At 42.0% G+C, this 13,985-nt stretch overlaps 1 protein-coding gene across 2 annotated transcripts in view; it reads right to left on the bottom strand.

The window, feature by feature from the left end:
* Nucleotides 1-6,222: 6,222 nt before the first annotated feature.
* The window catches only part of LOC124290226, a 51,383-nt gene continuing 43,620 nt past the window's right edge, over nt 6,223-13,985 (bottom strand). For both annotated transcript variants that reach the window (XM_046726939.1, XM_046726940.1), the window contains exons 6-7: nt 8,947-13,692; nt 6,223-6,388 (exon numbers count right to left, since the gene is read on the bottom strand). In XM_046726939.1, the coding sequence (XP_046582895.1) occupies nt 6,384-6,388; nt 8,947-13,692 (4,751 nt within the window). In that variant the 3' untranslated portion in view covers nt 6,223-6,383. The remainder of the gene's footprint in view (nt 6,389-8,946; nt 13,693-13,985) is intronic.

The raw sequence follows: 13,985 nt of genomic DNA, 5'->3' as shown, positions 1-13,985 counted from the left end.
GCAAATTGCTTACACACAGTGCGGTGTTGGCATGGACTGTGTCAGATCCGTGTGTGTTGATGTGGGTTAGCCTGCCCAAGGAAACAGCTAGGAGACGTTATCGAAGACCTGATTGGTATCGTCCATGTGAAGACTTAAACATGTTACCAGAAGCACAGTTTCAGTGCACGAGGAGGAATTAACACATTTGCCAGATCCTTCTTGGAGGGGTCAAGACACACATTTAGCTACCATGTCGATACATCAGTCTGAGTAGGAATACCAAAGAGAGAGCACAGATCCCCGAATTAAAATACAACGTGATCTGTATAGATGAAGGAGTATTTTAACACCGTGCGTACATAGGACGAGGTACACGTATAGAAGTGTCCCCTGCATCGCTTCATGCTTAAAACAGGGCACGTGCTACTTAATCTACTCATTATTTTCGTTCGAGACAAATTAAGACCCACTCATGGAGTATTTTTATAAACTATGAGAATATACGATTGCTCCGAGGAGCAGGAAACACTCAATTGCAATGTTGAAAGTTGAGTTGAGTTTGGTTTTACCTCACATCGGCATTATTCCAGCCATGTAGTGACGAGATCAAGTCTACATTCATGCAAATTTTAAGTACAAAGCCCAAATGAGTTTCTTAAAAACATATATATTCATTATATTATCATTTCCAAACAGAAAATGTCATAGCACCAAATTCAAAAACAAGCAATTCGCAATGTTAAAAATCACTGCTCGGTAGATAGGTAACCATATAAAGAACGGTTGAGTGTGAGTTTAGTTTTGCGCCGCTTTTAGCAAAAATCCAGCATTATCACAGTGGGGGACACCAGAAATAGGCTTTACAAAAGATGAGTTGAGTTTCTTTTCAAATATAAAAATTGAACATTCTTCATATAAGAGATAGCTGGTCATAATTCTATAATCCGCGTTGCTAAATTTAGATATTACATTTTTCAATGTCATTTCCTTGTACGATACATCAAACTCAGACAGACAGTAGCATATACACTGGTAACCAAAGGAAACTCTCAGTTGATTTTAAGATATGTTTGATTCTCAGTTGAAAATATCTGAAGTCAGGAAACTAAATTTATCTCTAGAACATGAACAGTACTGGCGCTTCGTCAGAAATCATATTCAAAGGTTATTTTCCTAATAAATTTTGATTGAAAACATCTAACTTGGAAAATCAATAAATTTGCCTTTTACGGCACAAATTTCTAACATGTCCAACATTGTAAAGATCGCGTGATCGCGATTCATTTATTACCCGTCTATATTGAATCAAGTACTTTTACACAGAAATACCCAGCCACAAATTACTTTTTACAAACTATGCAGGAATGAGTGATGGTTAATCAGGTACAATCGAATTTAAAAAACGTTTCTTTAAGTTTTCAATTACATTAAATAACTTTCTTTTATCCCTCATTTATTTCCTATTATAGATTCACGAGCTTTACCGGAGATCACCGAACTTACTACACCAAGAGATGTGCTATCAATTTCTAGAGTTTAAACCTTAGTTGTTATAATTAAGCAGTTCCCGTGCACAACATTGTTACCTGATTCTTCTAGTGTTTTCAGCGATCCATTCACATAGTTTTCACCTTTCCGTCCATTTCAAGGATCCGCTTGACCGCTAATGGCACGATTTGTTCACGGATAAGTCAGCTTGTCGTTCCCAACTGTGACATATACACAGTGACTATATTTACGCTACCACATAACTGTGATATATAATAACGTAAGCACCCAACTATACATATACGCTGGATATATCCCAAAACGTCCACATCACAATACTGTGACATATCGGCAATATTCACGTTACCTCCCAACTGTGTCATATACGCAATATTCATGCCACCGCCCAACTCCGATATATACACAAAATTCATGCTACCACCCAACTGTGACATATACGCAACATTCATGCTACCACCCAACTGTGACATATACACACTATTCATGCTACCACCCAACTGTGACGTATACACAACATTCATGCTACCACCCAACTGTGACATATACACAATAGTCACGCTACCATCCAACTGTGACATATACGTAACATTCATGCTACCACCAAACTGTGACATATACACAACATTCATGCTACCACCCAACTGTGACATATACGCAACATTCATGCTACCACCCAACTGTGACATATACACAACATTCATGCTACCACCCAACTGTGACATATACACAATATTCATACTACCACCCAACTGTGACATATACACAACATTCATGCTACCACCAAACTGTGACATATACACACTATTCATGCTACCACCCAACTGTGACGTATACACAACATTCATGCTACCACCCAACTGTGACGTATACACAATATTCACGCCGCCACCCAACTGTGACATATACACAACATTCATGCTACCACCCAACTGTGACATATACGCAATATTCATACTACCACCCAACTGTGACATATACACAACATTCATGCTACCACCCAACTGTGACATATACGCAATATTCATACTACCACCCAACTGTGACATATACACAACATTCATGCTACCACCCAACTGTGACATATACACAATATTCATACTACCACCCAACTGTGACATATACACAACATTCATGCTACCACCCAACTGTGACATATACACACTATTCATGCTACCACCCAACTGTGACGTATACACACTATTCATGCTACCACCCAACTGTGACATATACACAATAGTCACGCTACCATCCAACTGTGACATATACACAACATTCATGCTACCACCCAACTGTGACATATACGCAATATTCACGCTACCACCCAACTGTGACATATACGCAATAGTCACGCTGCCACCCAACTGTGACATATACGCAATAGTCACGCTGCCACCCAACTGCGACGTATACACAATATTCACGCTACCATCCAACTGTGACATATACGCAATATTCATGCTACCACCCAACTGTGACATATACGCAATAGTCACGCTGCCACTCAACTGTGACGTATACACAATATTCACGCTACCACCCAACTGTGACATATACGCTATATTCATGCTACCACCCAACTGTGACACATACACAATATTCATGCTACCATCCAACTGTAGACCGCCTCCGTGGTGTAGTGGTTAGAGCGTCCGCCCGGAGAGCGGAAGGTCGCCGGTTCGATCCCCGACCGCGTCATAACAAAAGACCTTAAAATATGGTACTTGTTGGTCCCTGCCTGGCGCTCGGCATTAATGGGTACAACAACGACTGGTCGGCTCGGAGTCAGTATACTGTGTCTGAGTGGGGTATTCATGCTTCACTGCGGCATGGTATCTCAGTGGGCTAGCACTATAAAACCAGCTTCAGTCTGGGCTAGTACAAGCAGCCGCACATACACATACACACGCATGCACGTCGTCATATGAGCGAAATATTCTCAAGCACGACGTTAAACCCAATTTCACCTCACCTCACCTCACCTCACCACCCAACTGTGACATATACACAATATTCACGCTACTACCCAACTGTGACATATACGCAATATTCACGCTACCATCCAACTGAAACATATACGCAATAGTCACGCTACCGTCCAACTGTGACATATACGCTATATTTACGTAACCATCCAACAGTGACATATACGCAATATTCACGCTACCATCCAACTGTGACATATACGCAATATTCACGCTACCATCCAACTGTGACATATACGCAATAGTCACGCTACCATCCAACTGTGAGATATACGCAATATTAACGCTACCATCCAACTATGACATATACGCAATAATCACGCTACCATCCAACTGTGACATATACGCAATATTCACGCTACAATCATGTGACATATACGCTATATTTACACAACCACACCATTGCTCATGTCTTTATCCCATCACAATAGCAATTCGTTTAGATCGTTCTTTAGAAGTGGTCCCACCAGCAGAACCTCGTTGTAAGGGTTATCTTCAGGCTACAATTACGCTGATGTCGTAAATCGTTCTTGGTGGGTAACGATTTACAATTGTCGTATCGATCAACTTGCGCGGAGGACGCAGGCTGCAGGGAATGGAAGGAACTATTTCAAGCCTTATCACTGCTATTAGTGAAGATTCTATGATTTGTAATGTCGTGCGTATGAATGAATCTTTTCATGTCTTTGAAGCTTTTATGTAAAGGAAAACTTGGGCAGGAAGTAAGACATGTAATCGCCGGGCTTGGGAAGGTCTTCGTACGAATGCACTCCTTGTCACCGTAAATTACCTGACGCATTGAACAGACTGCAAAATGTATTACCGATCTTTTCTTCGGTTGGAGCTGTGTCATTTTGTTTTCGGTGGAAAATTGGCATGTTTATCGACATTAGCAAGACGCCAATATTTCGAAAGAAAACCCTGGTCGCTTGATTTCATGTTGAGAGCATGCGATGGAATTAATTTTCTGCCTGAGAATTCGCTTTACAGAGTTGCTTCCCTTTGAATTAGATGCTAAATCCCGGAAACCTATCGTTGGTTATTTCACAAGTGCTCGTAGGTTTTTCCAAATGTTATAAACGTCTTCAAAAGGCCTTCATCACTTCGTCCTTTCTTACATAAAGTAAATGTGAACACGGTGTTGAACACTTCTGGACGCAGGCTGCGTATGCCGACTTTTGGAACAAACAGGGTTCGCCACTCATTTGTTCCAGCTAGTATTAGATGCATTAACAACAAATTCTGTGAATGACTTGTCTTTTAACTGTCAAAATTCTATTCAATATCTATGTTTGTGTACTAAATTGATATATTTATATCCTGATTATGTCATGATTACCAATTGCAATGTTATGTATGGCTGCTTTATGAATGAAAAACTGGAGAACGTAGGATGCAAAACAAATTTCCCTTGGGACAATAAAGAATTATCTTATCTTATCTTATCTTATCTTATCTATCTTATCTTATCTTATCTTATGTTTAAAGAGACTGTGTATTATGTTTTATAATTCATTTATAGGTGAATTGATCATTCTTCATATCTAGTTTGTTTGTTGTTTATATTCTAGCCATCTGGCGGTGGTCTGTAAATGATCGAGTCTGGATCAGCCAATCCAATGATCAGCAGCATGAGCATCGATCTACGCAATTTGGATGCATGACATATGTCAACCCCGTCAGCGAGCCTGACCACCCGATCCCGTTAGTAGCCTCTTACGGCGCACACAAAATCACACACATATCCCCCAAATAATTCATGACACTTTTTTGGTTTTGTTCAGGATATATCGTTACTTTAGAGATGTCACGATGTTGACTGACGATTATGGAACTCGGTACACATGTGGAGATTTTTGGGGAGGAGACACCTAGTTCCTCACGTTTGTCGAACGAGTCCATATACATGGGTGGTCGGTTGGCTGATGACATGTAGCTTTTCCCCAATGGCTTTGATGATGGTTCACGCTGTAAGTCGCGTGATTGACATATCTAGACTCGTGTATACGCAGCCACCTTGAATAAGTTTGTCTATTGCTTCCTCAACGTTAAACAACAACCGATCACAGCCCACACCTATGTGGGTCCTCTGTTACTTTATTACAATAAGCACATGGACACAATGTGTGAAGCCCATTTGTGGTGTCCCCCGCCCTGATGTTGCTGGAATATTGCTAAAAGCGGCGTAAAACCAAACTCAGTCAGTCAGTATTACAATACGTATTTTCTGGAGGTTTTCCTCGTCCCGCGTCACTGATCCAACAATTCAATGATCCAAAATATTAATATATGTACCAAATATGTCTGTGATGAATTACTGTACCAGATGGTGATTCCTGGAACTAAGGAATATAGATCCCCACCAAGTTGGCACCAACTTATGTTTGTCGTAGGAGGTGACTAGAGGATCGGGCGCTCTGACTCAGAGGTTTGGTTATGGTCATCGCATCCCACATGAGCGGAGGGATGCTGAAGATGCCTGTCACTAGATTGTCTGGTTCAGTGCTAATATAGCTGGAATATTGCTGAGTGAGGCGATAAATAACAATCTAGGACACATTATAACTAGCTGTGTAGTCTTGGGGTTAAATCTTTCGCTCATCATGTCAAGATCCGGTATCATTCCCCTGACGGGTACAATGTCTGAAGCCCATTCTGGTGTTCACCGCCGTGATCTTACTTGAGTTTAGCCATGACCCAAAGCCGATCTCACTCACTCATGGAAAAAATGAGTTCAGTAAACACAAACTAAACAACAACATAATTTATTTCAATAAATATAATATATTACATAAACAAAGTCATGTGTGATTTCCCTAAGTGGTGTTATATTACTCTAAAAGCTATGATGCACGTATATTTCCTTAATTGTGGGATTTCTCGTTTTCTCATTCAAAGGTCACGTGACTTCTATTCTGAAACAAAGCAAGAAACATCGTAATTAGGGCGTACATTTACACATGATGACTTGGCGGTTGACTATTGTATTGATCTAATATTGAAATATACGTGCGCCTTCGTAACTCCTGACTGAACCATTTCCGTCTTGTTATTGACCTCTCAGAAATGTACAAGCATCTGGCATATTTTTTATATTTTATAATGATAAAAAGAGATTATTATAGGAGCAAGTGTGTCGTACGATTTATACGAAACGAGTGTGAAATGTTGTATTTTGTATTTGTATGGTTTTGCACGAGGTTCGTATAAATCGCACCTTGAGAGTGTAATAATGTCTTTATTATCCTTTTTATTCATGTACATTTGTGCAGTAAAACACGGTAAGCAACACTCTCCTACCCAGAGTTCCATGCGGCAAGCCATCATAGTACCTCTGCCACAGGCCAGAAAAATGTGACGATTCGTCACATCTTGCACCGTCCATTCAATATAATGTACAGATTTCATTTACACTTTTATTTTTGACGAGTCTACACATCTAACTAAACATCTTTAATAGAATGAATTAGTTTCACTGAGAAAATATCCAAAAAACATGTAACACTATTTCGAGTTGCGTAGCGATCCTTTGTTTACATAGGTTGTACGGCTCCATGTGCTGTCATCGAAGCCGACGAAGAGCAAACGATGCAGCCAGTTTGATATCTAAATAGGTACTGTCATAGACCTTACTGTCGCAGTTGTGGAAGAATATATATGTAACAATGTAAAACATTATGAAGAGAGCGCCGAAAAGCTTTCGTGATTCCAGTCTATTCTTATTATAAATATGCGCGTTTGATTACAAACAAGAGAAAAGTCCGGTCACGTGATATGCAAATTAGCCTGTGGCAGTGATGTTATGTTAAGTCATCGCTGTGCCGGAGTGTGGGTAAGCAAGTGTTACGGCCATCTTCATTGACGTCGCGCTCAATTGTTTAATGACGTCACATACGACGAAATACAGAAACACTGGTTGCTAGGGAAAATTGATAATGTCCACTAGTGCACATACTGAAAATATGACATGGCGCATGTTCCACCATATGGATAATAATTAGAGAATAACCCACGAGGTACGGGTGATTACGCGAAATATGTTCTGAGTGAAATTAATGTTCACTGTCCCGAGCTTGAGCGAGGTATACTTTCTTTTGCTCCTCAGAATATATGAGTATTTCAGTCTTAGTCTCAGTCTCACTCGCACCAGGGTTTACTTAAGTCTCATTAGTCCCTGAGGTGTGATGCCTGGTCCAAGTTTGGTCTAGACTGTCATTGTATTCTAACGATTTCCCCGCGAACAGTAAGGTCTGGAATAATTGCTAACAGAAAACGCTATATTCGTACCATGTAATTGGGTTTCCCTGTTTATTTTCACTAGCACTGATGTAAAGCATCGATCTTATAAAAGACATCCATATCTGTTCTCCGGAAATGTTAATTCTTGATGTTTCTTGCATTTTTCATATTTCTTTGCTATATTCATAATCTACTCATGGGGAAGGGGGTGACAACCATTATTGGCATGAGTATATTTAATACGAAGAACACAACATTGAAAATAGATTTTGAAGATAGATCAAGTTTCCATTTTTGCAAAGTTGTAAGATATATTTCATTTTTCCCTGGTATGAGAGTATTTCGTTAAAATATTATGACCGGCAAACACATCGACAGGATTTATTGTCAATGTGGACCGGAGAACGGTTTAATTCCGATTTCGTGGCATGCAGCACTAGACCAAACTGAACACAACGAAACCGTGCCACATTGCATTTTCATGTCAGTGTGTAATCGATCTTAGAATGGTTGAAGAAAGGAATTCCAAAGATGGATTTGCAGGATTTTAGAGTCACGGTGTTAGAGATGGATATTACATAATACACAGATGTCCTTAGTGAGTGAATGCTCTACGACTGACAGCAACAGGTGCCATATTATCCACTATGCACTATTGAAGAACAGACTTCATAAAAATGGTATGTGCACTAGTGCAAATATCACTTCACGTGCAGCAGTGTATTGTTGACGTCATCCGGACGGCATTGTTGACATCATATCTTATTGTGAAGGAAGGTCGGAATGACGTCACACTACCAACACATGAAGATTGTTGCGGTCATTGAAAACATTTGGTTTTATATCAGGACCGTGGTGATCAGTGCGTTATTTTCTGAAGGAGCCAAAAAGAATTAAAAGATTTTGCGAAACGAGTGCCAAATTCCTTGTATTTCTTAGCAACACCTGTCAAAAACGTATAAACGTTTTCAGTCTTCATTGGAGTTTAAATTTTTTAATATTGTTTGTTGTTTATCGCCGCATACAGCAATATTCCAGCTATATGGAGACGGTCTGAGTCTGGATCAGACAATTCAGTTATCCACAGCATGTGCATCGTTCTGCGTAATTGAGTTCGATGACTTGTGTCAACCACGTCAGCGAGCCTGACCATCCCGTTTGTCGCCTCTTACGACAAGCATGGGTTGCTGAAGACCAATTCTCACCCGGATTTTCACACTGACCAATTACTAACCTTGACTGGCGTCAACTTGGGATTCCCTGACTCTGACTTGCGTTGTGTGAGACCCACAAACAGATCGAACCTTCATTGCATCTGCCTGACTGCTGCTCTGGGACACATCACTTCCATTACTGTCAGGGTCTGGAGCTTCTGAGACCTTGACATTTGGAACGTCCTTGGCACCCCCTTGCTTCCCCGTGACCTTCTGTGTCTTCGGCTCCCCCTGTGATTCTGAGCTTGAGGTGGTGCATGAGGATGAGGAATAGTTAGCGGTAGAGCTGCAGGTGTTTATTGTGATTGCTGGCACCGAGGCTGTGGCCTTTGCGCTTTTATCTATGGCCCTTTTAGAACTGTCACGTGACTTAACAGACTGAAGTGTTGACTTTTTTGTAAGGGAAGTGTCACTTGATTTTATTACTTTCTTTGATCTACTCTTATTCAATTCGGCGGAGCTCGATTTCGAAGCTGATGCATCCTTTGACTGACTTCGTTTCACAATTTGTTCTTGGTGTGAATCGCCCGATGATACACTTGATACGCTTGTTTTGGATTGTTGTTTGTTCGTCCTCTTCCTTACCTCATTTGTCACTCTCCCTGATGACTTCTTTGGGAGCCTGTCTTTACCTTCAATAATAATTTCCCGATCCACAGAAATTTGACTTTCGTCCGAGTTTCCAGAGGACTCCATGGAGGTTTTAGATATGGACATCTTATCTGATGATTCTGGTTGGACTAGGCTACGGAATGAATTACGGGCATTTACAACCTTTGGCACCAACCCAGTGGGAGCCTCCACGAGCGTCAAATTGGCAAGATTTTGGATCTCGTCAGCCATACCTTCCGTAAGTGACGGAGGTGACACATGCTGATTGCCATTGGTATCTTCGCCATCGGGAGCCGCGATGTGTTCAGCTTCGCTGAGGGATACAACAATCTGCGAGACCACATCCTTCACCATACTGTGAATGCTAGAATCAGTATCCGCCTCCACTTTGCCAGCACCTTTCTGGCCAGATCCGTCATCCCTTTCCAAAGGTAAAGTAGCAATCTGCTGGGCGACATTTTCCATATTGTTCGAACTGACAACTCCGTGTACGATATTGGTCTTCACTCCTTCTAATGCATTCACAAGGGTGTTTTGCAGGCCATCCACTTGGTCGCTGGTGCCAGTTAACGTTCCAGCCAGTGAGGACAACTCCATGTGGCTCAGTTTTCCCTGTTTGATGTTTGTAATGGTCTGGCTGATCACTTCAGCAACAAGATCGTTCACGCATGTCAAGGTGTCCTGTTTAGCTTCTGTGTCTTCTGGAGGAGCTGCCTGAGCTGCCTGATCTGCCTGAAGAGGATCAGAGACTTGAGATATTTCTGGTTGAAAACCTGTTTTGCTGTCTCGGACATTGATATCAGACTGAGAGTATGAGTCATTGGCCAACGCTTGATTCAATGTTACAAGAACAAACTTGGCAACCTCAGAAGATGAGACTTTATCTAAAGGAATATCCTCAGATGAAGCTTTTGAAGACTTTTTAGAACTTGCGATTTGTTTCGCCTCGTCTGCCACTTCATCTTTTATCCCAGCTATTGCATTTTCAACGATCATCTCGGCAATCGTCTTGTTCAGAGTTTCAAGTACCAGTGAAGATGCCCCCCGAACACTGGAGTCAGACATGCAGTTGGCACTTTCAGTTGATGTCTTCTTGGATCCCTCTGCCGAAGATGTCATATTTTGTATCGATTCCACAGCGACTTCCAGATGACTGTATATAAATTCTTCAAGAAGAATTGAGGAGCTTCTGGTGTCATCCACAGTCCTTTCGTCCGTGGATCGTCTTTTTTCTGACACAACTGATTGGAGACTCTGTAACACATAACATTCTGTCTCTTTTGGAACCTCCGACGATTCTTTCCTCTTTCCTGGAGTAATGTCATCTGAGGACTTCACTCTGACCCTAGAAATAAGTTGAAGTTTTGTAGAATCGTCCAGTGTCAAATACCCTTCATCCAACTCGCTTTGAATCCCATTTAACAAATCGTCAACAAGTATGTCTGCCAATGTTGAAGATCGTTTCCTTGTATTTTCATCTATCGTGAGAACCCCTCTGGAAATATCACTCTGTATTTGTTTTATAACATCATTGACAACGTTCCTGGCAATAATGGAGGATTCGTGTTTAAGGAGTGAGGTGACACTTTCTGGTTTCAGATGTTGCAGAGAGGATTGCCTAGGAGTGTGCATTCCACCTAACACCGTTAACAGAGTAGCCTGAACAAACTGGATCAGAAGGCTTGCATCCACACTGGACAAAATGTTACCAACAGTTTTAAGTTCTGGTGTCATCACAGATTTGGTCCTATCTAAATGAGACTTAAATGCTGAAAATCGGTCAGCGATTGCATGAAAGTATACCGATGCTGTCCTTCTCTGAGACACATCATTCACCACTCTCCGAAGGTCCTTGTGGAGAAGATCCACATCCATATTAATAAAGTCTTTACCTGGGCATATCTCTGTCATAAACTCAGCCACACAGTCTCTGGATACCGTTCCACGCTCTAAGCCCACAATCAACTCTTGCAGAACTGAGGTGACAAAGCCTACAATCTTGGATGATAGTTGTGACGAAGATGAAATAGCAGCCTCTACTCCACGTCTTGTGTCGACCAGCGAAGTGTCACTGGTAATGCCTTCAGCTATATCCTGGGCGACCTGCACTAATGTTTGTCTGACCAGAGACTCTATGTTCTGAGAGTCCACTGAACCGTAACTTTTGAACTGTACTGGAGTTGGTGGTCGCGACAGCACTGACTCTACTGAAGCCTCCTGGCCTATTCTGTGAAGAGTGTCCCATATGAACTTTTCCAAATCATTGCCAGACATCACACTGCTCAGCCTCGTGACACCCAAACTTTCTGTGTCGGTCGAGAGAGGCAAGCTCTGTAAGCTCACATCCTCCGTTACACATCTCATCACCTTGTTCAAAGTCAGACTTATCAGGTTCTCAATCATGAAGGAATCACTCTCATCGATCTGTATACGACTCGAACACTTCTGAGGATCGCCAATGAGGTAACTCTGAAGAATGATTGCAAATATTTTCTTTGCGTCATCATACCCAACCCTATCTTCACTGAGAAGGCGAGTGATATCTATAAGAGTCATTTTCATATGTTGAGGCAAGGAACTGGCATCATGCAGCCCTTCCTCAGATACATATATTGATGGCGTTACCTCCCCCTGAGGTGCAAGGGAACAGGCGATTGAGGAAAGCATATGAACAGGTATATTCCTCTCAGTAAGATCTCTTGTGATCCTGTCCATTGCTGCCAAGACCACATCAGTTGCTAGTGAGGACTCGGTTGGAGAGGGTCGTTTCATTGTGGACAGATAGCTTTCACCTGGGCTACTGCCAATAGTTGGAACATTTGATATGCCTTCCAAAGTGGATGATCCTACTTTCAGGAAGGAGGCTGCGAGTGCTTTGAGGGCTTCTTTTTCAAATTCTTCATCATCCATATGCTCCTGAATATTGTCCATGACTTCTTTCACCACCTGTTCTGCAACTTCAGTACTTGTCATTTCCATGGGATCAACGCCTTCAGCTGATGAGAACTGGATGCCTTTGTCAGTGAGAAGCTTGCGGCCAGTATTGACCAATGCATTCCCAATGCTCTGTATCTCTTCCTCAGTTATAGTGCCACTGTCGATTTGGTACAAAACAGAGTCAATCATTCCTTGTACATAATCCTTCCTTGACCGCTTGCTGTCATGTCGTGTGCTGATAATCTGCATGAGTTCATTTTCTGAGAACTCCCCTGCTTTGATGCTCACAAAAATCTGAGTTAGGATATCTGAGACAAACTCAATCATTTCTGTATGTGGCTTCTCCTTGGATGTATAAGTATGGTACGAGGACACAATAGCCGTGACAACCTTATCCATAACAGCACCCACCATAGTGTTAGCTTCCATCTCGTCAAGGACACTGTTGAGAGTCTTCCTCAGATCACCTTCCAACCTACAATCCCCACCACGAATGGCACTGACCACAGCTGACCCGATTTCTCTCACTCCATCCTGGGGCAGGCTTTTTGAATCGAGGTCATTTTTCACCCTACTCAGCGTTGTTGTAACAAAGTCCTCAAGGGCTGAGTCACTGATATGATCATCCTCATCAAATGCCTCTTCCGCTGCACTGGACAAGGTTCTGGATATCAGTCTGTCTAAAGCTTGCTCGCTGATGTCTTCATCAGCCTCTGCATCATTTTGAGCTTCTCTCACAATAGATTGGGTGATAGTTGTTAGATCCTCCTGACTCACTGATCCCGATCGGATGTCATCTAAGATCTTACTGAGGGTGAACCTCACGAGGTCGTCAGCAACATGATCGGAGGGAGATGACGCAAGATCATCTGCTCTCTTTCCTGAAACATATTTAATTCTCAAGACCTCCATGCAATATCCTGTAAGCTTCAGAAGATCGTCTCGTTTGATGCGGCTGTTGTTGAGGTCATCCAGGAGACGGAGCAAGAGAGATTCGACAAACCCACTCTCCTGCTTCGTGGGCATAGCTGGTTCCTTTATGTCAAAATCAAACTCTGATGTAAGCGGATCGCAAGGCAAAGGAGATGGGACCGGCGTGAGCATGTGCTCAGACACTGGTTTAAGACTTGACCCGGTGCCCATGACGTCAAGACTGTCCATGGGAGCTGGGATGATTGACTCGTCGAAGCTGAACCGTACTGATCTGCGCCTTGAATCTGAAAAAAAAAGAATATAAATTAAGCAAGTTGGGTTAAGAGGCTTTGAAGAGATACTATGCGTGTGGGTTAACGTGCATTTAAGCAATATTACAGCTGTTTCTAGAGTGGGGACATCAAGAAAGGGTTTCAAAGACTTTACATGTTTGTGAGTGAGTGAGTTTAGGTTTACGCCACACTCAGCAATATTCCAGCTGTATGGCGGCAGTCCGTTAATTATCGAGTCTGGACCATACAATCCAGTGATCAACAGCATGAGCATCGATCTGCGCAATTGGGAACCGATGACATGT

This window comes from Haliotis rubra, unplaced genomic scaffold (assembly GCF_003918875.1).
Source record: "Haliotis rubra isolate DU_JTF1 unplaced genomic scaffold, ASM391887v1 Scf46, whole genome shotgun sequence".
NCBI lineage: Eukaryota > Metazoa > Mollusca > Gastropoda > Lepetellida > Haliotidae > Haliotis > Haliotis rubra.
This window is presented reverse-complemented; position numbering and strand designations above follow the sequence as displayed.